Below are 27,020 nucleotides of genomic sequence, written 5' to 3' on the forward strand. Positions count from 1 at the left end.
AAGGAAAGTTTTCACAACTATAAGAGCTAGAAACTTAATTTTTAAAAGCAATTAAAGCTTACGTTTTGCAGAAATTGATAAGGCCACAAGATAAGTGCTGGTACCACCATGGAATGGCCCATTTTGACCCAATCCAGGTCTTTAACAAATGTCCTCAGATTCCCTTTGTGGCTCTGTATCTGCTTATACTTTAATGAATAGAAAACACTGGAAATGGCATATTTTGCTGGTGACTAAAAACTGTTTCTTGGTAGGAACTGGGCAGTAACAGGGCCAATGTGAGAAGTTTGCACTGCTACTTCTGTGGATAAAGCAGCTATTATAAGCTCTAAATCCACAATAAAATAATAATAATAATAATGGCGCAGACCATTTCCTATGTGGGAAATACTTTCATAGGAAACTTTTACATAGGGGAAGAAGAAAATATATTACTATTTTTGGAATCACCAGATACCAAATAGTAACATAATTATTTTTGCTGTATACAAATCCGTTCTGGATAACATGCAATGAGGCTTCTATGTGTATAACAAAATGTGCTGAAATATCTGGGAGGGACACAGTATTTTATCCGTAGCACCTGCCCCCCCAATAAAAAAAGGTTGAATATCACTTTAATGACTGATTCTGGACTTTAAGTAAATTTGTCCACTTTTAATAAAGCGAGATAAATGAGCTTCTGTTCCAAACTCACCATTTCCTTTATTTAATGATGAAATCCCTACACTTTTTTTTGCGGGGGGGCGGGGAAGAGAGAGTAAAGGTCCCAGTTGTCTATGCCCAGGTGACTACTACTGGAAGATAAGTGGTAAGGTGGAACAACAGCATGTACAGCCTTATTTAAAATGGCCACTGCTATATATCGGTGACTGTTTCACATACTCATAGTTTTGCCTTTGCACACTTTTCTTGGATGGGGAAAATAAACAATCTTAACAGACTCTGTGTTGCGGAATACAGCCCTCTGGAGGGGATGATACTGTCAGTTTCCCCAAGCTACTAATGCTTCTTGATCTGGGAGTTGCCTAGCTTCATGACCTCCCTGAATTAAGAGGAGAGTCAAATACTACAGACCTCTGGTGTGACCAACCAGTCTGTTTCTCAGGGTCTTCATGCATCTTGGTTGGGATTTGGTCTGAGAGCTTCCTGGCTCTTACTCCCTGGAGTAGGGAGTTAGTAGCTCCTTCCTTTGGAGAGTATGTATGCACTGCAGTTGGGAGCGTGATTCCCAGCCTAGGTAGACAGACACATGCTAGCTGTACTTAAAAATAAATAAATAAATAATAGCAGTATGGATGTTGTGGCACAGACTAGCCCAGGGAGACATGTGGGCTTGTACTTGGGTATAGGCATGCCCCAAAAGGCCCCCACCCACACACTTTCCTCCTGCTTAAATGCCTGCCTCAAGGATAAGAGGTGGGAATCCTCTCTTTCAGGTTGAATGGTTTCTCTAGCATGGGGCAGGGCCTCTGCCTGATTTAGAACTTGTACATCCCATCTTGTATACAGGAATGGAAAAACAAATAATATTAAGCTTTTAAATGTTTAAACTCTGATCAAGAAAAGGGGAGATGGTGAATGCTGGGTAGGTAACAGGCAAACTAACAATTTTTAAAGTCCAGCCTTATTGAAATGCTGCACACAACAAAACAGCCATGGGCTTAATTCACAACAGAATTGAATGACAGTGGGATGGCCACAGAATTTAAATTAGAAAGAGAAAAATACATAAAATGAGCTATTTCAAGTTTTCCTCTCATTCCCAAGTTCCCTCTTTCTCCTGGGCCCAATGCATTATGAGAACTTAGGTTAAGTAATAAATGACAATACACTAATTACAGCAATGTCATTTTTTTTGCACTATATTTGCTTTCTGGTGCTTGTAGACTGTCTGTCCTGCTCATTTTCAGGGACTGCAGTAATCAGTGAGGGGAAATAAAGGTCACTATAAAGTAAAGCTGCTGAAATCTCTGTAGGGGAGATGTTTTTCCTTTTTTTTCCCCCCAGCGTCCTTTTTGGCAGGGTGGTCATGGGAGAGCAGCACAGAGACTATTTTGTTAATCCCACTGGCAATTTGTTTGTCTGTTTATGGTGTGTGGGCAATAAATTTGTCCTCTTAATACACATATGATCATTAAAGCAGTCCTTTAAAAAATTATGGAGCTTGTTAAGGTTGCCACCAGCTCTGATACTAAGATACTATTTGTCATGCTTGAATATAGTGTATGTGGGTGATACTATCATGCAGGATATTTCAAATGTTTAAGATGAAGTTTAGGGACGTTTCCTAGGAAAAGAAGGCAAGAAGCTGGGTTGTAAATTCTAATCCCAAACTCAGTTTGTTTATGATCCTGAAAATAATGCTGTGCCATCAGTTTGAGTTAAACAACATTCAGGCTTTCCAACAATCGTGGATTAGTTTGGAGAGTTCAGTCTCTCTGCTTTCAACTGGAGAGTCTGCTACTACAACAGGGAAAATTCTTCAAAAAATGATGCAGAAGAGATTTAATCCTAGACCCCCAGGACTCTGTTAATCATGTGAATTTAGAGTAAATCTGTATCAGTAACTATCGCAGCATTAGGCATTGTTGGGTAGATTTCCCCGCAAAAGCTTTATCCACCAGTAAGAAGAGAGGCAACACATTTCATTCCTAAAATTACTAATAATATTATCCTGAGCATCTGAACTTTTGATAATTCTCAAGATCTGGCAAATAACTTCTGAGTGTGAAAAATGTTTTCTTACATTTCAGGTTTTATTTGTTATTTTATTTGTTTATTAATTACCTTTTTCTTTAATAAGCAGTCCAGAGAATGCTAATACCCTTTACTTCATATTCAGAATGATAACAAGTCTTAACTCTATTTTTGTTCTTGCCCTTACCAAGGTTCAGTTGACCCCTCAGCTATTGCTATCAGAATAATAGCATCCATCAATATCTCAAATATTTTAAAAAGTCATGTCAGGTATCCATTTCTCCAAGACACTCTCCACTGTACTCCAACAATACAATCACAACAATGCTGATCCTCTGTGGCAAATACTGTACTAATTACTACAAAGTCACTGCTTGTTTTTCAAACGTCATTGCAGAAACATACAGTGCTGTAGGTTTTAGATCCTGATGTCCAGCTTCTCTGCTATGGTTTTAAACAGCAAAGAAAACTGTTTAAAGGAAATATTTCCTTTGTCCCATGTGACCTTACCCTCGAGATGGGGAGTTAGAGGAGAGGGCAGTCTTGCCAGACTCTGCTCATCACTCCCTTTCCCAGATCTGAGACAATAATCCATGAACTGCTGCTGTCATGCCTTTATAGGAGCTTTTATTTTGTAAAGTAGAATATCTATTGCAAAAACAGGAAAATTATTAAAAGTTCCAGAAGTTGAATCTACAACTTCAGTGTATCACACCACACTGATTCAGATCAGAACCACATGACACAGAAAAGAAAGCCCAATCATCACATGATAAATCTGGCTAGAACCCAACCCTGTTTTCCTTAAATGTGAGTTTCTATGCTAACATTAATGGAAGGAGGATCAGCCAGTTTTATTAATGTCAGCTTTGAGACCATCACATCTCTACAAAGAAAAACAAACAATGAACATTAATGATTAATGCAGAGAATAGATTCTGTGTGATAAATTGGGACAAGAGTGAGAGAAAATAGAAAACTTTTAAAGAAGAAATTAAAAATGGAAAGCAGATTTTGCTGTAAACTAGTCTTTGCTTTTAAACAGAGTTTCATTAAGAATTATTTTATACAAGTTAACTTTGTTTAAAGACACGGAGAAATCATTTGCCAGAATTCTTAGTGCTCTACTAAATAACCTCCCAAAGTGCTCCATTTAATGGAGATAAAAATGCTAATTGTGACTGTTCTTAGCAGTGTAGGCTATTAGATACTGTTTCTGAAACCTGTTAATATTCTATCTTGGTTTTGAGGTCAGAGTTCAAAGTCTGGGAAAAGGAACAGCTGTACAGACCTCATAGAATGCTCTTCTGTATTCAGACTTTTAATTTGGATTCTTAGGATAATCTGATGATGGCATAATGCCTATCACACAAATACTAGCTTTTCAGGAATTTCCTCTTTTTTAAAAGATAGCTATATTGAGACCTGGAAATAGCAGTTATCAATATAAATTCTACTCAGACTGACGGGACAACACTTTCTTCTTTATAACAGTTTTATCAATTCACACTGTTCCTTTATACAGGGACTTAAAATGAATCTGATAGGCACTATATAAATGTAAGTGAATTTCTTCCAAAGGCACTTCACCAGACACCTCTACAACATGCTGCAGCTGAATTGAACAAAAAATGGTTATGTTTTATACAGCAAAGAAAAATGTTTTTAAAGAACTATTTCCTGTGTCCTATGTGACCTAACCCTCGAGATGGGGAGTTAGAGGAGAGGGCAGACTCGCCAGACTCTGCATATCCCTCCCTTTCCCAGATCTGAAACAATAATCCATGAACTGCTGCTGTCATGCCTTTATAGATTTAAAAACCTATGCATTAGAACAGTGGTTCTCAAACTTTTGCACTTTCACATAGCAGGCTTCTGAGTGCCCCAGCCCCCTTATAAATTAAAAACACTTTTTATATATTTAACGCCATTATAAATGCTGGAGGCAAAACGGGGTTGGGGTTTGGGTTGGAGGCTGACTGCTCGCGACCCCCCATGTAATAACCTCGCGACCCTCTGAGGGGTCCTGACCCTCAGTTTGAGAACCCCTGCATTATAAAGTGTGTGTGTGAGAGAGAGAATGAGTGAGAAGGAATTATCTGAAGTGACAAAAAAAATACACAACTAGTTTGCTATGAAAATAATGATGAAACATGGCACACTCATCAAAGGAGATGAACAGGTTCAATTTTCCTGGATTAGCACACGCCTTAATTTGCTATAAAGAGTATGTACCTGGTTTTATGGTAGTGTTGTTTCTTAAGTGGTTGAAACATGTTTCTATTCTCTCAGGCCCTGACTCAGCAAAACACTGCTGTGCTTAACTTTAACCATACAAGTTATCCCATCCTTATTCATTAAAGTCAAATGGAATAAGTAAAATCTTAAATGCTTTCCTAAATAGGAATGGGATTATTCTCATGCTTAGAATTAAGCACTCCCTTAAATTTTTTGCTGAGTTGAGGCCTCGGGGCCTAATCCAAACCCCTTTGAAGTCAATGGCCCTAAATCACAAGGCACATTTTTAAAATCCACAAAATCTTATCTAAATAAAGCTACTTACATCCTGAGTCTCATTAACATTTTTATATATTCTTCCTTATTGCATATAGATTAGTTATGTATACAGATATACACTCCGAGATTTCTATTTCTAATATATTCCAGAATTGCATATTTTATGCTTTAAGCTACTTTCTGGTTACCTGTCATGTCGGATGATCGGTGTAGGCAGTACACATGTAAGAAGCCATCCAAACTCAGCAAGCGTGTGCAGTAAAGGTCCATAATCTGTTTTAATTTCACATCCCTACATTAATAAACCAATATAAAAACAGTAAGTGCACTCTGCAGTTTTACCTTATTTCCATATATAATGTAACAAATTACAATTGACATTATTATTTTATTGAAATAATACCTTGAGGCCGGATTGTAATTGTGTTAGGCACTATACACCTATATAACAAACAGACAGTCCCTGCCTCAAAGAATTCACAATCTTAGTGTCAGACTATAGACAACAGGTGAATAAAACAAAGAGATGGGGGTATTAATTCGGTATATGGGCTTAGGACTAAAGCCCAAATTCTTCAAGATACTTCAGCAAGCACCTCGTGTGCTTAATGTTAGGTATGTACTTGAGTACTTTGTTGACTTGGGGCCTAACAGAAAATTTCCATTTTAATTATAATAGTAGAATAATCATTTTTAATGACATTGATTTTTTTAACCTGATTTTTGACTTTGCATTCTGAACAAACATGTCACTGAGTTAAGCTCAAAGCTAATGATTTTTGCAGGTAAAAATGTAAAGGAATAATTATTAAAAAACCTATCAGGATCTAGGAAAATATTATTTTAGGATCCTAAGAATCTGAGACCTATGCAGAAGGAAAACTGAACAAGTCAACTTCTAAATGTGCTAATTACTTAGAAACCTGTTTTACTATACAATTTTTCCACCTTTTTCCAGCAGCGGAGCACACATGAATGAGAGTGGAAAAAATGGCCTTAGGGATAGCTCAGTGGTTTGAGCATTGGCCTGCTAAACCCAGGGTTGTGAGTTCAATCCTTGAGGGGGCCATTTCGGGATCTGGGCCAAAATTGGGGATTGGTCCTGCTTTGAGCAGGGGGTTGGACTAGATGACCTCCTGAGGTCCCTTCCAACCCTGATATTCTATGATATAGGCAACACCAAAGACCTCTGGAATACCCAGGTATAAAAACAATTAACTTTTTCCTTCCCATGTGTGGTTTCTCCAGGACTGTGTCTCAACAATACTTCTTTGTGTAAGTATGCTGCACACTAACTTTTAGGCCCATTGTGGATCCTGCTGGCAAGCACTAAAAGTTCCCTAGGTTGCATTAATGTAGTACTGTTTGGAGTGGTGCTACTATGGCTTCTTAACAGGGCATCTCATCACAAATAGTTCATTTGGATCAAGAGTTTTTTCCACCCTTGCTTGGTCTCTAGTGCTTATAGGAGGACATCTGAACCCTCCTATAAGCACTAGAGACCAAGCAAGGGTGGAAAAAACAGGGGACTGATGCCTGGATCAAAGACTGAATTCCAACAGATACTACAGTTCCTGAAAGATGGCCGAGAAAAGGGCTAGTTGCCTTCATTTACTTGAATTGTTAAAAATTAAATTTATACTAAAAAGCAGCTGATCAGGCTTCAGGACAGCACTGAGTGGGGAGGAGTGGGGAAATTGGCAGCTTTGACTACAGTGGAAGCAGGGAACGAAGTAGAAGAAAAGAGAAGAGCAGTGTAAGTATACAAGGATCTTAGCTTTAGAAATTGAGATTATTTAATTACCAATCAAAACTAGATTTCTGATTACAGAATCACAGAAATTAAATATGGAAAAGAGATCTAGTCTCTCCCACTGTCAATGCAAGATCGTTTGTGAAAGTATGCTTCTTATTGATTTCTCCAGTCTACTTTTAAATATGTTAAGGATGAGGTGCAATGTAGTCCACAAATGTGAACGTGGAGAGGCCACCTTTTAAAAATAAATAAAATAATTTTTTTAAATTGCTTTTTCCTCTTGCTTGTCCTGCAGTGTTAACAGCCTATGACTGCATGAGCTGCAGAGTCTAGTGCACATCTGGGTATGGAAATTGTATGGCAGGCCATGAATGCTCACAAAATTGGGGGTTGGGGTGTGGGAGGGGGTGAGGGCTCTGGCTGGGGGTGTGGGCTGAGGAGTTGGGAGTGCAGGAGGGTCCTCTGGGCTGGGACTGAGGGATTCAGAGGACGGGAGGGAGATCAAGGCTGCGGCAGGGGGTTGGGGCATGGGAGGGGGTCAGGGCTTCAGGCTCTGGCCAGCGCTTACCTCAAGCAGCTTCCAAAACCAGCAGCATGTCCCCTCTCTGGCTCCTATGCGGAGGTGTGGCCAGGCAGCTCTGCGCGGTGCTCCGTCTGCAGGAGCTGCCCCTGCAGCTCCCATTGGCCGTGGTTCCCGACTAATGGGAGCTGCGGGGGAGGCGCTAGGAGCCAGAGAGGGGACATGCCGCTGCTTTTAGAAGATGCGCGGAGCGGGGCAAGCCCCTAACTCCGCTCCCTGGCTGGAGTGGGGCAAGCCCCGGACCCCGCTCCCCGGCAGGAGCTTGAGGGTCGGATTAAAATGTCTGGAGGGCCGGATGCGGCCCCGGACCATAGTTTGCCCACCTCCGTTCCAGTGTATGGGCAGAGCTACTGGAGAGAGGCAGAAGAACCAGTGAAAATATGTAAAAGGGCAACAAGGAATAAGGAGGAAAAAAAGGCATGGGGGGGTGGGGATTCAGAATATATGAAAAGAAAAAAGAAAACAGGAAGTATAAAAGGGAAAAAGTGAGGCAAGAGAGAAAATGAACAGGATAAAAGACACCTCACGATCTGAAGCTAGTGGTCATCTGTACAGCTGGTCAGTAATATTCCATTGGAATGACTGTGATATGTAAGACCTCAAATCTTTTTCTTTGTCTGAAAACTAATGGATTTTCAATAAACATCTTCTGATGAAAACAAAGCTTTTAAAAAACTGCGAAAAGCTCTTGTGAGGAAGGGTAATATTTTCAAAAATACCGAAGTGACCTAGGAGTTTGAGTCCTATAGACTGTCAGTGAGGTTTAGGCTTCTAAATGCCTAAATTGCTTTTGAAAATGGGAATTGGGCTCCAAGGGCATTTAGGGCACTTTGGAAAATTTTACCTGAAATCCTTCCTTTGTGCACTACAAACAAATCTAGCTGCCAAAGGAAACATCTAAGTGTTATGTATTGGAGGCCAAATTCAGATCTCAGTTTAAGCAGGTGCAATTTCACTGACTTCAGTGAAGTTATTCTTGTTTGTACCATGTCTCAATTTTGTGCAGTCCCGTTGAGTTCACTGTCCCTATTCACATGTGTAAAGTTACTCAAGTGCCAAATGTTTGCAGACTAGATCCATGTTTTGCCCAGAAAATAATTATCTTTACATTTTTAAATCTCCCCCCGCCCCCATTTGACACATAATAGTACTTTATACTGTATAAAGGCAGCTGAATTAGAGCTAATTGCTTGTGATTTTTTTCAGTTTGCTGGCAATTCTGAAAAATTAAAAAAATTTGTTTTGGTCAAACAAAACATTCTGTGTTTCAATTTTGACCAATTAAAAACATTTTTTATTTTTAAAATAAAATTAAAGGAAATTTTGAAACAGTCATTTGAAACAGAAAAATCAAAATGTTTAATTCCCAAAATGTCAAAATGAAAGATTTCAATTTTTTCAGAAATACGTGTTGAGTTTTTTTTAACTGAAACAGTTTAGTGAAATTAATACAAATTTGCAACTGTTTGGTGTCACTGAATTTGCATATTTTGCTGAAAAAAGTTTATCAAAAAATTTCACACAGTTCCAGTCTAATTTTGTTCTGAGAATACTACTCCTTGTCAAATTGAAGTCCCAACTGCATTAACTATAATTTTTGAAAGGATTGCAAATTGAAATTTTGAAGCCCAGTAAATAAGAACTCCAAAGAAATGAGGGGTATAAAATTATACCTTTTACAAAGTGTGCCGAACTGACACACTAATAAACTGTGTAAATGTTTCCATAGAAAAAGCTGGCCTATAGGCAAATAAGGTGGAAGGTGTATTCTGTCACAGTAAATGGAGCTTGAGAAGGGTAACACTGTAATGTCACTGATTAAAAAGACAATCATATGTGATCAAATTTACTGAGAACAGAAGGGACTTTTCTGAGATTATGGGACCTGACCATAGAGGAGATTGAGAAACTAGTTACTTAAAGCAGAAGACTTGGCAGTGGTTACTGGTCACCTATTTAAATCAGCAACCTGGCATGAAAATGTTTAATAAATGGATGCAGAACAAGGATTCTCAAACTTCATTGCACGGTGACCCCCTTCTGACAATAAAAATTACTACGTGACCCCAGGAGGGGGAACTGAAGCCTGAGCCCACCCAAGCCCTGCCTCCCCCTGGTTGGCAGGGAGCAAAGCTTCAGCCCCAGGCTGGGGGCCTGTAACCTGAGCTGCACCGCCCAGGGCTAAAGCCCTTAGGCTTCAGCTTTTGGCTCCAGTTGGTGGGACTCTGGCTTCGGGCCCAGGCCCGAGCAAGTCTAAGCCAGCCCTGGTGACCCCATTAAAACAGGGTCGTGACCCACATTGGGTCCCGATCCACAGTTTGAGAACCGCTGATGTAGAAAGAAATGAATTAAAGCACATTTTCAAACATTACAGTCTGTAAAACAAATATGCCACTCTTAAGCAAGTGTAAAAGATGATTCTTCATCTATTTTTGATCAAATTTCTACACTACATGTAGAGTCTGATTGCTAGATCTTACTTGCCTATTTTATGGATTTGATTAAAAATATACAAATTCAGCATTCAGTCTTATGATTTCAATGGTAGTCTTGTTTGTGTAAAGATGACTGTAAGAAGGCATACTAAACTCGTATCTAACTTTGATACAAACATCCGAAGAAAAAACAATACAGAAAATTAAAGATAAAATGTTAAATTGGTAAATAAACAGCGAGTTACCTCAATGACAGTCCATTGTTCTACAACTATTGTGTCATTTCCTTTCCTGTTAGAACCTGGAACTCCTGAACCTTCTTCTTCATATATAAATAATCCTTCTAAAGATTTGGGCATGTGGTCTCCTGTGGAAGCAAGGACATGTGTAAGGTGAACTATAAAGACTTAGGCACATATCCTGCAACGATGTACACATCTTCTTAACTTTATACACTGCTTATAGTCCCATTGGAATCACTTTATCTGAGACATCATACATTCATTTTTAATGTTTTTTTCAGCTGTCTCAGTCGCCACTTTATAAGCTATGAAGTCATATTCTTAATCAAATTACTGTATTTTCCCTTTCTACAGGGAGTCAGCTATTAATTAAATGCAAATTTCCATATTATTAAAAGCATTAGCAAGTAAGTGCCATATTTGAGTTTGAATTCCTGTTTCTTATACAACAGAAAGATAACCACTATTTATGAAGCACACAGAAACTCTATACTCAGCTTTGAAATCACATATGTCTGACCAAAACAAATACAGTTGTTGGAGATGGGAGAGGATTAAAGAAAAACAAAACAAATTACAGGGTCTATCCACAGTCACTTAAAAAAAATATGAAATGGCCACAGGAAGAGCCTGAAACAGAAGTAAATGTAGGAGGATTCCTGATGGGAAGGAAGTTTCAGAGAACACCTCCCTGACTTACTTCTTGTGAGAGTTTGATAATATCCAGCTGGCCCAAACTAAAGCTGTGCATCATATGTTGGTTCATTTTCTGTCTTTGATAGCATAGTGCATCTCCTAAGAGCCATCTGGAAGCCCTTTCTGTAGTGGTACCTCAATAGCCGAGAATCTTAAAAACTAAAAAAAATTAAACTAAATTTAAACAGAAAATAGAAATACTCTTCAATATTTTAAATCTTCTCCAACATACCATGAATGTACAGAGAAGATTGTCTCTGTGACATAACTTATGGTTATGCAGAAATACTGTGATACTGTAATTTTGTTTGGAGAATAACTGAAAGAATTCCACAGTTGGTCTGACTTGGAATTTTACCAGATGGACATAAATTTTCTAAATATAGTATGAATTTGACCATCTCAAACATCAATTTCCTAATCAATGCTAAGTATTAAAAGAGTCACAATAATCTTACTTCTTTTTGGGTCTGCATTTGCAGTAAATCTTACCTGTTTTTGGAGATATGTGTATTTTAAATTACATATTTACAGGCAAATATACCTATCATGCATGTATTGAAATAGAATGTGTAATGTTTAATTTTCACACACACACACACACACACACACACGCACACAATGTGGCTGAGTGTGTAAATGTGTGTGTGTATATATGTATGTGATTGAGTGTGTACACAATACACCCGCACACACTTTATTAGGGTTTGCAAATAGTTCAATTCTATAAATTCATTAACTGCAGATCTTCTCTTCAGGTTTTAGGTAGGTGCTTGAAATAGACAGTCAAAATTAGGAAATATTTTAACATTTAATATTTCAATGTTGTCAGATAGGTCTTCTATATTTTACAAAATTATTGAAATAAAAGTCACCTCTCTGCTGAGATATTTTTAAAAATTCCAGTATCTGTTTATAACATTCACAAAATATTTAGTGACAAATTCCTCCCTTGTGAAACTCTATCAACTTCAGTGGAGTTTCAGTAGGAATGCATTTGGACTTTTTGTCCGTCTAGTCTATGATAGTAATTTACCATTTTGAATGCTAGTACCCAAAACAAATTCTAGAGTATAATATTTTTTAAAATATCTCATAGATAGTTGTACAAACAGAAGAGCAAATAAAATGTTGCCACGACAGCTTTTTCTGCGTTAGAAATAGTGAACTCTGTTGTGGCTCGATATTCATTATATTTTCTCTTGCATTAAAATAGGAACTAGTTCAACCACTCTAATAAACAGAATACTGCCAAGTTTTGTTCTGATAGCTTCTGGAAATACTTCTGTTTTCTTTGCTAAAATGCTCTTTTTTAAAAATTCCATAGGGCCTGAGCCAAATGACCATTTCTGCAGCTGTTTGGGCTACATGTGGTGTTACTTATTCATATTGTAATAAAGCCTAAAATGTACTAGGTGATGTACAGACAAATAGGAAGACAACTCCTGCTAAAAAGAACGCAACACCTATTAAAAAAAAAAAGCGAGGATAAAGGATGCAACACACGAACAAAGTAGACAAGGTGGTGGGAGGCACTCATTGTTTAAATTCCATTTTATCTATTTATTTTTGTTCAGAAAGGTGTTAGATTTCAGCTCTCTGGGAGGCCCAAATATTCAACTGATTATATAAACTCTTTTAGGTTGACGTCAAGAACAAACAAACCAGGCAAGAAAGAATCCAGTAGCTAAATTCAGCTCTAGTCTCTTTGTAAACTCTTTCCCAGGTTACAGACACTTGAGAAGGAGAAAAGCCCACCCACACGTTAGATTGTCTCTTTAAACGTATACATTTTAATCCAGCATTGTTACTCCCAAGATCTCCACTGCAATATATAACAATCAGGCTGGGCAGAATCAGAGGCACCCGTTGTTCAAAGGAGGCAGCGTGGAATGCCGAAGTAAGATGTTCCCCAGGTGTTAACAATGGGAGAGTTCTTCATAAGAACAAAATGGTAAAGACTTGTGGAGAATAGGAGGCCTGTGGAACTTCTGTTGGACAACAGTTGCGGAGGTTAATTTTGGTTTAAAGCAGTTTTCCTCAATGAATTAGAACAGGTATTGTCCCCTCTATTTCCAGCACTGGGAGAAATCTACTAAAGTCTAAGGGCATGATTCCACTCCCAGTGAAGTCAAAGCATATGTCTACACTGTAATTAAAAACCTGCAGCTGTCCTGTGCCAGCTGACTTGGGCTCAGGCTACAGGGCTCTTTAATTGCGACAGGCTGGAGCCTGGGTTCTAGGACCCTGTGAGGTGGGAGGATCAATCAGATCAGGCAAAGAGAAGCAAGTTAAGTTGTTGCAGGAATTATTGCTTAAGGGGGAGGGAAAAGAGAGAGTTTTTGGAGCACCTCCTCTTAATCATGTTGTCTGATGAAAGTCACAAATAACAGGCTTCCTCACTTTTATATTCTAGGCCTTTTAAAATAATTCTCTAGTAACTCTGGGATACCTTTTTGTCTGCAAACTGAAGAATGAGAGCCTTTTCTCAAACGCACACATGCACTGAATGAATTTGGCTTAGAACTGTGGCCTCATGATTTACAGAGATTGAGTGATGCACAGCAAAAGTTAATTGCCATATAAACAGAAAAATTGATTGGTACAGTGGGGATAGAACTGTCAGGGAACAAGTAGATACTAAATGACTCATAAAAAGTTACCTTAAAATATATTATTTAGCTAGCACTCTTAATATACTTGATTATTTTACACAGAATGAGTTTGAGTCTTGCACAAACTGTTTGTGAGAGTCTGTGAAGAAACACTTCAATGAACTTTTACAAAGCAGCTTTTCTGAATTAAAGTCCTGTGCTCCATTCATTCATACACAACTGCCATAAGCAATTCTAAAAGAACACTGACCATTTAGAATCTAGGACAACTGAAAAACAACAAAACTTGGGCAACAGACAAAATGCCACTTTAGAGGAACTTAAACTCTTCATTCAGCACAAAATAACTTAAGAGTAAAATTCAAGGAGATAAATAGGTCAAGCAGTTCAAGTCTGTTCACCTAACAGAGTATTGCTATAAAATATTCTCTTCTTTGCATTATATTCTAATCTTAAATCAACTAATATTAGGTAAGGAAGACAGCAATGTATTAATTAATTTTGACTAAAAATTTACATTTGGTATGTAAGATTCAGTTTCAAATACTTGCAAAAGAAATTGCTACATAAATTATTTTGTTTTGCAATCCAGTAAGATAATTTCCTGTTTCTCACATCATATTCAGTTGAAAAATATTTAACAAATATTAATCATAATTCTATCTTAATTAAAATATTAATCATACCTTAAATAGTACAGTAGTCTAATACTGAAGCCACAGACTTTCTAGTAAGAAACAGCTTTTGAAGGTATCATTTGTAGTACAGTAGAGCTCAGAGGGTCTGTCACAGGGTGGGCTGACTCTTCAAGGGATTTGGACTCAACCCTACCTGTGCCTTATCATCTGGTGATGGGTGGTAGGTAACCAGGCATCACATGATGGTAGCCAAGGGACAGGACTTCCTAAAAGAAGGAGCTTGCTCTGTCAAAGTAGTGTTAGATCAGAGGCTAGGAAAGAGCATGGGGAAGTCTCTCTAGATAAGCTCAGAGTGGGCCTGGTAGAGCTCCTCTGCCCAGAGGAATGTAAAGAACAGAGAGCAAACAAGCAAGTGCATGTGCACCCATGCAAGCTGGACGCTGAAGCCTCAGTACAGCCAAGGAGAAAGACTTGCAGGAAATTGGGAGGCTCCTTGAGGGGATCCAGAGAGCACTGAGTGATATAGAGGAACAGGAAAGAAGCTCTCTACAGCAGCCAGATTAAAAGGTCTGACTGGAGCCACCTTCAGTGAGGGGCAGGACAGAAACCTTAAGAGGAAGAGGCTTGAGGAAACAGAAGCAGCAGGAAGTGGAAAGAATTGTTGAGCCCAGCAAAGGGTTGAAGAAACTGGAGAGGGGGAAAGACTTGTTTTGGTTTAAGTTGATATTGGAACTGAGTGATTTTAATAAACCAGACTCCAAGAAGAGATGGTATTTGATTTGCATAAGAGGCTAGGGGCACTTTCTGAGAATGCAAAGAAGGGGAAATTCAGGCACTGGCAGGGTCCATTGCCAGTTCAAGAAAGACCCTGCTAAAAGCATCAAATGAGGTTAGGGCACAGTGTGCTAAGTACTCTACAAACATTTAGTAAGAGCCAGTCCCTGCCCCAAAGAGCTTACAGTCCCAGAGGTACTAAATGACTTGTCCCAGGTAATACAGCAATTCTGTGACAAAGCTGAGAACAGAAGCCAGGTTTATTGGTTTCTGTCCTGAAGTCTAACTAATAGAGTAGCGGTTCTCAAACTTCATTGCACTCTGACCCCTTTCTGACAACAAAAATGTCTACACGACCGTAGGAGGGGGGACCAAAGACTGAGCCCGCCTGAGCCCCGCTGCCCGAGTCCTGCCACCTCAGGCGCGGTGGGGGGGCCAAAGCTGAAGCCCAGTGGCTTCTGCCTTGGGCAGGGGGCATGTAACCTTAGCCCTAGGCAGGGGGACTTGGGCTTCAGCTTCAGTCCCAGGTGGTGGGGCCGGGGCCTGGGCTTGGGCTTCAGACTTGCTGGGGCCCAAGGCCAACACCAGCCTTGGCGACCCCATTAAAATGGGGTCATGACCCACTTTGGGGTCCCAACCCTCAGTTTGAGAACCCCTGTAATAGAGCCATTGGTAAAATCTTGCTTCTTTTAAAACAAACAAAAAACAAACCTCCACAACAACAAACCCTATGGCTAACTACTATTGGAAAAAAGAAGAAATAACCCCCTCTCTTGCCAAGTGACTGAAATAAATGGAACTTCAGGCTGGTGTGAAGGTCTGGGCTTGTCTTTTAAAGAGCGCTGAAACTATAAACCAACATAATACCCAATCACATCGAAATTTTGTTACTTAAATGATTAATAGAAACGCGGTCCTTAAAGAATTGTTTGAGGAGCTAGCTGTGTAATTAGAGTGACCTATATGTCATACTTTACTGACTGGACAATAAATGATTAAAGGATTAAATGTTAACTTCTACAATGTATGGTGTTGTGTTTAAATATAATGTGGCTATTGTCAGTGACTATCCAAAACAAGCACCTGACCGGTTGCAGGTGATGTGACGCTTTGTACATTAATCATTTGGAATGATCAGAAATGACATTTGCCTCATCACAATATTTACAAAAGAGGGGATCACTACTGGAGATAAGCCAAAGACAAAAACTCTGGCTCTAGAACAGATTCCAAACTTCCCCAGAGTTCATGGGTGTTCAGATGCAAGGTTTGGTTTAGGGCCATCTCTAATTACTACAATTTATTTTAAGTGCGGAGTACACTGTGGTAGTCAGTGAAAAAGATAAAAAAAGACTCAATAGCCAAGGAGAAAAATTTAAGGGCATTAGTGTGCACCAGCTGGGGTATGAATTCTAGCATGCACCAGCATGTTGTTCACTAACTGGTCAAGTGGACCCTGTTGGCGTACATAAGCAACGAAAGTATAAGCAATTTGGTCATAGCAGTTTTGTTAACAGATACTATCAGAAAACACTAGGGGTAAAATCCTGGCCCCAGTGAAGTCAGTGGGTAAAACTCTCATTGATTTCACTGAGGCCAGGATTTCACCCTACGGGTCTAATCCTTCCATCCTAACACACACAAAACACTCTCATTGATTTCAGAATGCATCATGCTGGAATAAAGACTGCAGGAACAGGTCTTTAGTATTTATCTGATAGTGTATTTATAACACTGTATACTCAATGGGAATTGAGGGTACTCAGAATTTCACTGGAAGGGCTCAACAAATCGCAGGACTAGGCCTTCTGTGAATACCAGTTGATACGCATTCTGAGAATATTATGCCTAATACTTTGTTGCTATATGTAATTATTATTAGCAATAAGTATTTGAATAAAATAGCATTAGCAGTAAGTGATGCTCTAATTAATACTTTATTATTAAAAAATAATATTTTTTCCCTTTGGAAAACTTTGAGCTGGGTAAAACAAAAGAGAAATTTCAATTATTTTAAGATATGACTTAAACAGGAAACAGTGAAAGTTTTTCCTCTTTAAATCAGGTCTCGTTCTGTGAAGTTGCAACAACAAAAATTACCAGAGTACCCATCATTTTTACAAACAGGGATATCAGATTTGCTCCTCTATATTAAGAAGCAAAATCTGACCTATGTTTTGCACGGTTTAAAATCTCATGAGAAATACACTTACTTACCTTTAGAAGTTTCCCAGTATACAAAAGAATCAATTAATGACAATCCTTGTTTATAATAAAATGCGGTTAGTTCTAGCCAGTCTGCATCCAGAGTACTAATGACTGCCCCTTTTCTTGTTACTTTCATAGACAAAATGCCCTCATAATAGGTCCAGCAGGTTGAGTCATCATCAAAAACATTGAAGACTGTATATAATTTATTATCTGAGTGAAAATATAAGAAAAGAAAAAGATCAGAAAAAGTAATGTCTTAAAGGAATACAATCAACTTAAAAATTACACTTCTGTCTGAATATTATTTGCTATTTTTATTACAAATAACCATTAAGATTATTATTTGACAAATTATTTTTCTCTACTTTCAACTTTTCTATACAATGAGAGCACTCTGTATATAATTTTTGTGGTTTCCCTGTCAATCAATTAGTCAGTTTTCTTTGATTATGTGGATCTTTTCACACAGCAACATGGCAGGGAAAAAACTTGGAAAAAAACCCAGAAAAATGTAATTATAAAACCACAAGAATTGTCAGGGTGATTCAGGGGAAGGTGTAGTGCTTGAAACTACTTTTAACTTTTTTTTTAACTGACTAGATCGTGAGTTGATGGTATTCCTTTAACCCATTAAAATCATTAAATTTTTTAGGGAATCTACTGAAAAAACATGAATCTCACTTATTTTCTATATCTAAGCATTAAAATAATGCTATTATACTAAACAAATATAACAACCAGTAAATGGAGTTCCAGATGAATTAATTCCACAAATCCAAACCTCTTAAAGAACACTGCAGTGACTGGTTATATAAGGCTTTAGCTAAACAAATGTTTACTACATAGGTATATAATTACATATACACACATGCTCGTATATTTATGGGCAAAGCCATGGAATAAACTGCATTTTTTTGTGCACACCTTGGACTAATTTATCAGCAAATCAAATCCCTGGGACTACTAATATTTCAAACCCCTGAGCAACTTTAAGCAGCACCATCTAAAAAACAAACCCACCAGAGAAATGTTTCCTCCCCCCACATCCAAAATGACCAGTCTGACGTGAAGACTAGGCAATTTGTCAACTCTGGACCATTGACAGGCTTAAGATTTACTATTTTATGACTGCCTCAGAGTTAGAAATGGAACTTATATAGAGGATATATTCCTGGGTGGGATGAGGGATATGTGGGGAATTTGTTCTGGGACTAAGCTTGAAAGGTGTCTGCGTGTGGACCTGACTGCCTTCAGCAAATCTATGCACAGTCTGAGCACTGTAGCATGCCTTTTGGTCCTTTCCTGTGTTTTTCCTGATGCAGGGAGCCTGACCTCTCCTTGCACAGCTCACTCAAGTGGCTCTGCTCTTCAGGGGCATTTTGTCATAGACTTCAATGGGCCCAGGATTTCACCCTCAGTGTCCACCCTCACTCCTGTCCCTACATGTCTCTTCTTCAGCCTTGGGGTAGGCCAGGAACCAGAATGGAGAAAACTGAAGTAACTGAACAATACTGAATATCTGTATTATTTAAAAGACTCAGAAGTCTGATGTTATTGAAAGCTGTGCAGAGAAGAAAGATAATTGCCAGGCTCCTCCACAGCTAAGTGAACTGTATGTTCAGTATTATCTGATTCTTGGAACATTTGGATATTTCTATCAGAGCTAGATAATTAAAGTTCCGCTGTTTAAAGCCCTTTTGTTTCATCTGTACTATTTAATGATACTGTTTCATTATTTATGTAGTTTATTTTTTTATACAGAATCTTTATATTCCAATGGTTTCAGAGTAGCAGCCATGTTAGTCTGTATTCGCAAAAAGAAAAGGAGTACTTGTGGCACTTGGAGACTAACAAATTTATTTGAGCATAAGGTTTCGTGAGCTACAGCTCACTTCATCGGATGCATCATGAAAACTTATGCTCAAATAAATTTGTTAGTCTCTAAGGTGCCACAAGTACTCCTTTTCTTATATTCCAACATTATCCTTTAAAAATACATACAGCTTTTTGAAAGGTGAAACCTTGTCCTTTTCAAAATGGTAAAAAGCAATTCCAGTATTTTCCATCTATTTATAAGGAAGAACATTTTACTAGCAACAGCTAGTAAAGTCACTTCCTTTTAAAACATCTGCAATTTAGCTTTTCCAGGGAAGTGATGGACAGCAGCCAAAATAGAAATGACAATTCAAGCAAGAATTTACATTTTAGAAGTTGGTTGAATATGCATAGTTTACCGTGATGGGGTATGTACCCCATAATGACTCTGAAAGGGTTAATGTGGTCCAAGAGGCCAATTAATCCATCTGGTTGCATACGGAGGATGGGCCAGGTGTGATTAAAGATGAAATGCAGCTGGGAAAGGGCTGGATGGTGCTATAAACAGACCAAGTTTAGAGCAGAAAAGGCTGTAGGGAAGAAACTGTGGTTGCTCTTTTGGGAGAAGGGAATCATGAGATCTGCAGAGAACAGGATGCCTTTTGCAGGGTTAGCAGAAAGTCTCAAAAAATATTTGGTAGGAAGGGCCTACATCCACAAAAGGATATAGGTGTTGTGATGCTCAGTGCAGCATGGCCTTTTAGGTGTGTAGAAAGCCTCAAGAACAGCACCGTGATCCATTAAACCTGAGGTGGGTGCCTAAGCTCCCTATAGAGAGAGGCACCTTAATGTGCAATCTACAAAAGCCACAGGTTAGGTAGGTAGCCACTTAAATTAGCAAATGGGAGATGCTGATGAGAGGGGTGTGTCCTAAGCCCTATCCATCTTGCAGGGATAGGATCTCCCTACAGCCTGGATTTAGGCACCTATCTCTGCTTGCAATCCACAAACTAGGGGAAGATGGGCGTTCTTCCACCTAATTCTCCTACCATACCCAATCTGATAGGCATGTTCAAAGTCTGCCTACCTGCACACAAAACAATAGGGACGTGCTCTCTTATAATGCTGAGCCCAGTGGTTAGAGTACTTATCTGGAATAAGGGAGGACCTTCCAACACTGTTCAAGTTCCCCCTCTGCCTGATGAGAAGGGATCTGAACAGGAACCTGCTACCTCGTCAGTGAGTGCTCTAACCATTGGGCTACAGGATATTCTGATGTGGATCTCCCATTGAAGTTGCTGAACTTTACTTAAACAAGTGCATAACAATTAATTGGGATGAGAGTGAGAGTAAGAATCGCTACTGCCCAATGGATAGAGCACGCACCTGAGAGGTGGCAGATTCCTGTTCAGATCCCTTCTCCTCATCTGGCAGAGGCAGGCACTTGAAAGTGGGGTCTCCCACATTCCAGCAAGTACCCTAACCAAGGGGCTAAAAATAATAAGGGAGCTCCTCCTTGTCCCTCTCACTCCCTGGCACTGTCTTGTGTGGACTTAGGTGGTCTCTGACTATACCTATTGGATTGGGCCCTACACGTGAGTTAGGCGGAGGCACACCTATCTTCTCCTGGTTTGTGGATTGCTCTGAGATTTAGGTGGGAGAGAGGCATCCTGGTGCCTAGAGTGAGACCGGAATGTGCATGCCCAGAGGCAGAAACATAGGCAGCTAGAGAACTTTTACTGCAAAAATGTAGGTGCTGAGTGAGTTTAGGAACATATGGGGTAAGGTAGTGGGGTGTGTGTGTCATGGATCATAGTGGTGCCAAAAAATGGGACTTGCCACCTAAGTATCTTTGTGGATCTGGCCTGAGAAGCCAAGGGAGGTTGCAGCAGGCAGTCTGGTGGAGTGAACCTTGACTGCCTGTCCTAGAGACCCTGGACTGGAACGCAGTGTAGAGGGCAGGCTAGGGTTCTCCTTCCAGCCACTGGCAAGGTGGTGTGAAGCCCGTGAGAAGGGAATATAGACTACTAGAAGCCCTGAGAAAAGAGTGTACAGACCACTGGGCTCAGAATTGTGTGTGGTGGATTGGATGGAGGGATCGGACATTGGTTTTGTTGGACTATCTATTATCTCAGATGGGGTGTGATTAAATGTGACCTGGCTAGAGGGCTGATTCATGAGACAAGGCAAACCACTGTAGGGCTGGAGTGGTCATCAACAGGGGATCCCAGAGGAGAAGAGTCTGCTATGCCATATCTAGCCTTGATGGAGGGGCCCATTGGTGAGTTGACCCTTACTTGTAGTATTGTGTTAACACACAACACGTGCATCCATAAAAATAGTTTGTTTTCACACTCAATTTTAGATGGTCCAACTGACCAGATCATTTAAGGCCTGGTTTACACAAAGTTTTTTACTAGTATAACCATGTTGGTTAGGCTGTGAGAAGACAGATAGATTTACTGATATAACACGAGTACAACCCCTCTAGCGTGGATGCAGTTATAGCTGTATAAAGGTGCTTATAATGGTATTGTTCCTGTACAGTATAACTGCCTTTATACCAGTATAACTGCATCCATACCAGGGGCTTATACTGCTTTATCTGTACCGGTACTGTTAAGTGATACAATTTAACACAGTTAATGTTTTTGCTTCATGCTTTCATATTTGTTAATAGGAAGTACAAAATCTTAATGCAATTATCATTTTGTGCAAATGTTCATGTCTACCAGACTTATTACATACCAGTAGTAATATACTCAGAACTAGATATTCAAACCTTGAACATCTGATGGTTCCTTAAATTTGGCTCTCAGACATGTCATTTTATTTTGTATCTCCTGCACAAGGATTGAGATGAACATGGCATATCAAAATAGGATGCAAATCTGCATGCAGAATGGCATGCAGTTAATTGAATTTTTTTCAAACTGTATGCTTGTAACTTTTTAAAGGAAATAAGGGTGATATGCAGTGTTCAAAAAGAGTGGATGTTACATTTCCAAGTTATTATCTTAGAAATGCTAATAACTTCTATGAACATGTGACTAACAGCTGAAGAAAAGTAAGACAAATCCAGGATAGAAATCTTTTAAGATTTCCATAAAATGTTTGCATTGAAGAAATGTCTTGGTTGATAAACTGGTTATAAAAATATCCATGTATAGAGTGCTGTGACAGACTAAGATTTCTCACTTTTTTGTTCCAAGTTTAATATTTATATTCCACTAATCTTTGAGCCTAATGAAACCTGGCTTTCACTTTGGGAGGAAAGAGTTATGCTTTAACTGGTCATGTTATAAAGGCTCAGCATATTGCACAAGAACCACTTGAATTCAGGTATTAATAATAAAATAATAATAATAAATAATAATTGGTTTTCTTTACAGTCCTCAAATGAAGGAGGGTACTTGTTTCCTGGCAGGAAGGTAGAAAAACTGCCATTGAATTTAATTAGAATGTGTCTGGTACATAATGGAAGAATTCACTATGCTAAACAGTCATTTAAAAACCCATCTATTAGGTAGCAGGTGGTTAAGGTTGATAGCCTTCACCTCAGAAAGGAAGGAAGGATGAACGGACTAAAAAGACCTAATAGGGAAACCCATGTGTTCCTCTCTCTGTTTCCCACAAAGGGCGCATCTCAGTAGAAAAAAGGTCTGTTCTTAACTTGTGTTAGATATTGCATGGTAACTAACATGAGGTCCTCATGAAGACATGGCAGTTTGTAATTGTAATATGAGTTATCAGGTTGAGGTAAACTCTGGACTCCTTCATAGCTTTACCACGACTTGTTCATGTGTGAAAATTAGGAGCTGCCTTGCCTTCACTAGGATTTTATTCATGTTAGTTACCAGGCGTCAGCTAACTTAAAGAAGAACACATTTTCTTTCTTAATGAACACTTAATGAATCGCCAAAGTAAAGTTGCCTGACATCCAGAGTCACAGTGTTCTAGAAGATGACATCTCAAACAGAATGGGTTATATATTTTAATATCTTTACATCTTCCTTTTGTAACTAAGCTTTCTGCCATATTAACAAAAATGTTCACCAATGAGTTTTCTTATACTCCACTTTTCATGCATGTTTCCTCTAATGTAAATAAATTCTTTATCTATTATCCTCTTTGATTTCACTGTTGCACTAATTTGAGTTCTCTGAGGGTATCTCTTGAAGGTATGTTACCAAAATCAGTCCATTAAGAATAGATTAGTCTGCTATGCATTACATGGGCTGGAGAGGAGTATGTTTGAATTATATCCCCTAGCACCTAATAGGTCCCTTTTGTCTTAAATTGAATTCAAGTTAGGGAGTTTGAATAATTGTGGTGTAATCTTAGGGGCCTATTAAAAGTTTCTTGCTGATTAATAAGGGTAAATCTTGTAACACAATTTCATCCTTTGATGATAGGACACTATTTTTCAGGCACACACAGTTGTGTTCACTTATGCACACACTTGTCATACAAAGTTATTTGCTTGCAATATTAAAAACATTGAGCTTTTACTGTCTATGCTTTAACAGTCTAAAGTTTTAACAGTTCACTTAAAACAGGGGAGATATGAGAAGAGAGAGGTAATTTCTACATAATATTGGATACATACTACAGAAGACAGAATTGGTATTGTTTTCTATTTGTCAAGCTGCTCTAAAAATGAATATGTATTTAAACTTAGAGATCTTTAAAACCTATATTTTATAAGCTAGAATATACTGTAATAAGTTTTGCTTTACCTTTTTGTTATCCTTTTTTGCTATAACTCAATGTAATTATCCCGCTACTGCAATAGACACATAGTGTTTTATTACCTTCTCCTTTCCTTGGTTTAGTAGGTCTGGGGCTGCCTTCTTTTCCAAATTGGAAATCAGCATCCTGTAACTGTCCCCTTTCTGGCTGAATTTCTTCCTCTATTCCACTCTCGGATGACTGACCACTCAAAGTCCCTTCATTCCAGTTTTTATAGTTTTCATCATAATTGTATTTCCTGTGCTCTCTACTCCTTATGCTTAGTGCTGATTCAGAGTCCACATTTCCATCTGTGTTTGTGCCATTACAGAATTTAGGTTGAGGAAAATGCTGTGTTATAAATCCAACAAACTTCTTCCCTCTTTTAGCAGCTTCATTGACCTGCATGTATAAAACAGAGTTATTCTGAAACTTTATGAATTTACAGGTTGAAGATAAGACACTTCTACGTCACACATATTCCATAAAAGAAGATGCTGATTTGCAAGCAAATATATCCAAGACGCAATGTACTTAAGGATTGTGGAGTTCTCATGTTATATATTTTAAGGCAAATATCAGTTTACTTGATTCTGCAAGCTCTCCATGCATTGAAGTCAATAGGCATTCTGCAAACAGGGTAGCTTCTATGATTAGGCCAAGCAATGTGTTCAAATACGAGCTAGTAATACTAACTTAAATGTATATAGCACCTTTCATGTAGAAGAAGAACAAACTTTTTATTACATGTGTGTGAACTTCACAACCCACTAAAATGCAGCCATTTGGGATCAGAAATGGTATCCATTTTGCAACAGAACCAAAATTATCTTGAGGGCAGCAAGCAATGTTGGGGGAGATTTTTAAAAGTGCCTAAGGGATTTAGAAGGACAAGAGACACTCTCCCTCCAAATTACTAAATTTTTAACTTTTTAAAAGGTTTAACCATGGATTATCGATGCAATCATTTTAAAAAATACTGGAAAGATTTGAATTTAAGGATAATTTTTTGACTAATAAAAATATTTCCCCTAATGCTTATACTTCAGATTTCCTTGTACGAGACTGAACAAATGCTTATTTTAAGTTTATTGATCATTTAATATATGTATTTAGTATTAATGTATATCTGACTTACCAAAATAAATAGGTATAAACATGAAACTGTGTCTCATTTTAAATTCTGATTACCTCACAGAGTACTTATAATACAGCCATTTAAAATCTCTAAACAACTCTCTCAGCTACAACCTCAGTGATCCTAAAATATTTTAAAGATGCTCTTCCTTTAAACTTTCCTTAGCAACTAATTTAGACAACTATATTACTATCATTTTTGTAATAACAAAACTTTCCTGTTTCAATAGGTCTTAATTTAGAAGAGGAAGTGAGAGACAAAGTTTATTAGGGTGGAAGTTGAATATTCTTTAATTTTGAAAAGATTTACTGTACAAGTAACCAAAGGTAAATACTTCTATAAAAGCAACACTTTTGCATGCCAGTTGTAATTTACAGAATGAGATGAGACAATCTATTTGTCCTTGCCTAGAAAATCCATCTACAGATGTCAGTTTTATTTGAGTATATTATTTAACAAGGAACAAGTAAATATGCATTTTCAGATTTTAATTTAATACAATATTACAACATAATTCTAGAAGGAGCTACTATATGTGCATATCCCTTCAGAAAGTTTGATTACTGTTGCCTAAACCATGAAAAACAACAAAATAAAGGTCAGAACCTGCTCCCAATGACATCAGTGGAAATCTCCTTTTGAGTTCAATGGGTTCATGACAGAGTGCTAAACAAAAAAAGAAGTGCTGAAGGGGGAAAAGCAACACTTCCTTCTTACTTAAATGAATGCCTTGGTAATTTTTATAAGCCAGAAAACCAGGTTAAAATTTGCAAATTGAAAAATAATTCATCTGTAAATGTAAATACATATGTTACAGTTAAGAATCCTGTGAGCAGAGAAGTTAATTTTTTTTTTTTCAAAAACTGCCATACCTTTTCTAACAATCCTTTGACTACGTCATTTGTCAGTGTTTCATACATTAAAGGACATTCCTCAATCACAAGCCTGGGGTGTCTTTGTCTTCTGGGTGCTGTATGCTTCGGGCTGGAACACGGAAAGAAAGCAGTCTTTGTCAGCAGCTTGCTGCTAACTTGCACAAAATGCTTGCATGTAGAATTATTTTCTTTTTTGAAAAAAGTTATGAATGAAATCTTGGCAATACTTTTTTCACACTTCTGCTTAGAAGTGATTCTTTCCTATGTTTACACAAAATATCAGGTACTGTGCCTTATCGTGAAAGTACAAACAAAAGCTATATTAAGTATGAGTATAAATTTGTACCCATTTCTTGAAACATTCAAGTACTTTAGTGAAAAGGCATTGTTTTCGTAGCAAATAAATCCCATGTGTTCTCAAATAATAGAAACATACAATGTTACAAACCTTAGATTATACTATCAAATGTGAATATACATAGAATGCTAATAGTCTTAGACAGCGTCATTTTAATCTCAAAAATATAGCTATGATTCTGGAGTTCTACATACACAGTACCCTGTTCAGATTTTTATGATATGACAGTCATTTCCAAATACAATATTTTACAATTTACATCAAGTAATTACATGGTATAATCAGTGTTGTATAGTTATAGGTTAAAGATCTCTTCTTAAAAAAGCATACATGGAGTGACTAAAATCACTTCAACAGAGAGATTTAGCTACCTAGTATGTTTATTATTCAGTTGCTTACTTGGAAAAATGTTTTTAAGAATTACAATATGGTACCTACATTGTCAATTTAAATTGTCAATATTTTCATTACACAAACACGGCTGTAGTGGATGTGTTCACAGGGGATCCATAGCACAGAGTGTAAATACTGTTTCTTGTGTGGAGGAATCAGGAGAGGTACATGCTCCCCCAGGCCATCTTCTTACTCAAATTCATGGATCCTGGTGGAGAATGCAAGGGCTTTTCAGGGGTTTCAGGACAGGGGGAAGCATGCAGTAGAAGAATCCCCATAGTGCAAGGATGTGGAGAAAAGAATCAGGGTTGGAAGGGACCTCAGGAGGTCATCTAGTCCAAACCCCTGCTCAAAGCAGGACCAATCCCCAATTTTTGCCCCAGATCCCTAAACGGCCCCCTCAAGGATTGAACTCACAACCCTGGGTTTAGCAGGCCAATGCAAAGAGTCTGAGGAGGGATTCTCCTTGCTGCAATGGCAAATATATGCTGCAGTGGTTGGGCAGGGGCACTGTAATTTAGACTAACTCCTGGTCCTCAGAGGCTT

The 27,020-nt window shown here is 38.3% G+C and overlaps 1 protein-coding gene across 2 annotated transcripts in view; it reads right to left on the reverse strand.

Annotated features, from left to right (window-relative positions):
* The window catches only part of RFTN2 (raftlin family member 2), a 51,450-nt gene that overhangs the window by 11,876 nt on the left and 12,554 nt on the right, over window positions 1–27,020 (reverse strand). For both annotated transcript variants that reach the window (XM_048870330.2, XM_048870331.2), the window contains 5 exons: window positions 25,721–25,832; window positions 23,794–24,112; window positions 17,171–17,374; window positions 10,234–10,355; window positions 5,406–5,509 (listed from right to left, as the gene is read on the reverse strand). In XM_048870330.2, the coding sequence (XP_048726287.1) occupies window positions 5,406–5,509; window positions 10,234–10,355; window positions 17,171–17,374; window positions 23,794–24,112; window positions 25,721–25,832 (861 nt within the window). The remainder of the gene's footprint in view (window positions 1–5,405; window positions 5,510–10,233; window positions 10,356–17,170; window positions 17,375–23,793; window positions 24,113–25,720; window positions 25,833–27,020) is intronic.

This window comes from Caretta caretta, chromosome 11 (genome assembly GCF_965140235.1).
Source record: "Caretta caretta isolate rCarCar2 chromosome 11, rCarCar1.hap1, whole genome shotgun sequence".
In the NCBI taxonomy this organism is placed as follows: Eukaryota; Metazoa; Chordata; order Testudines; family Cheloniidae; genus Caretta; species Caretta caretta.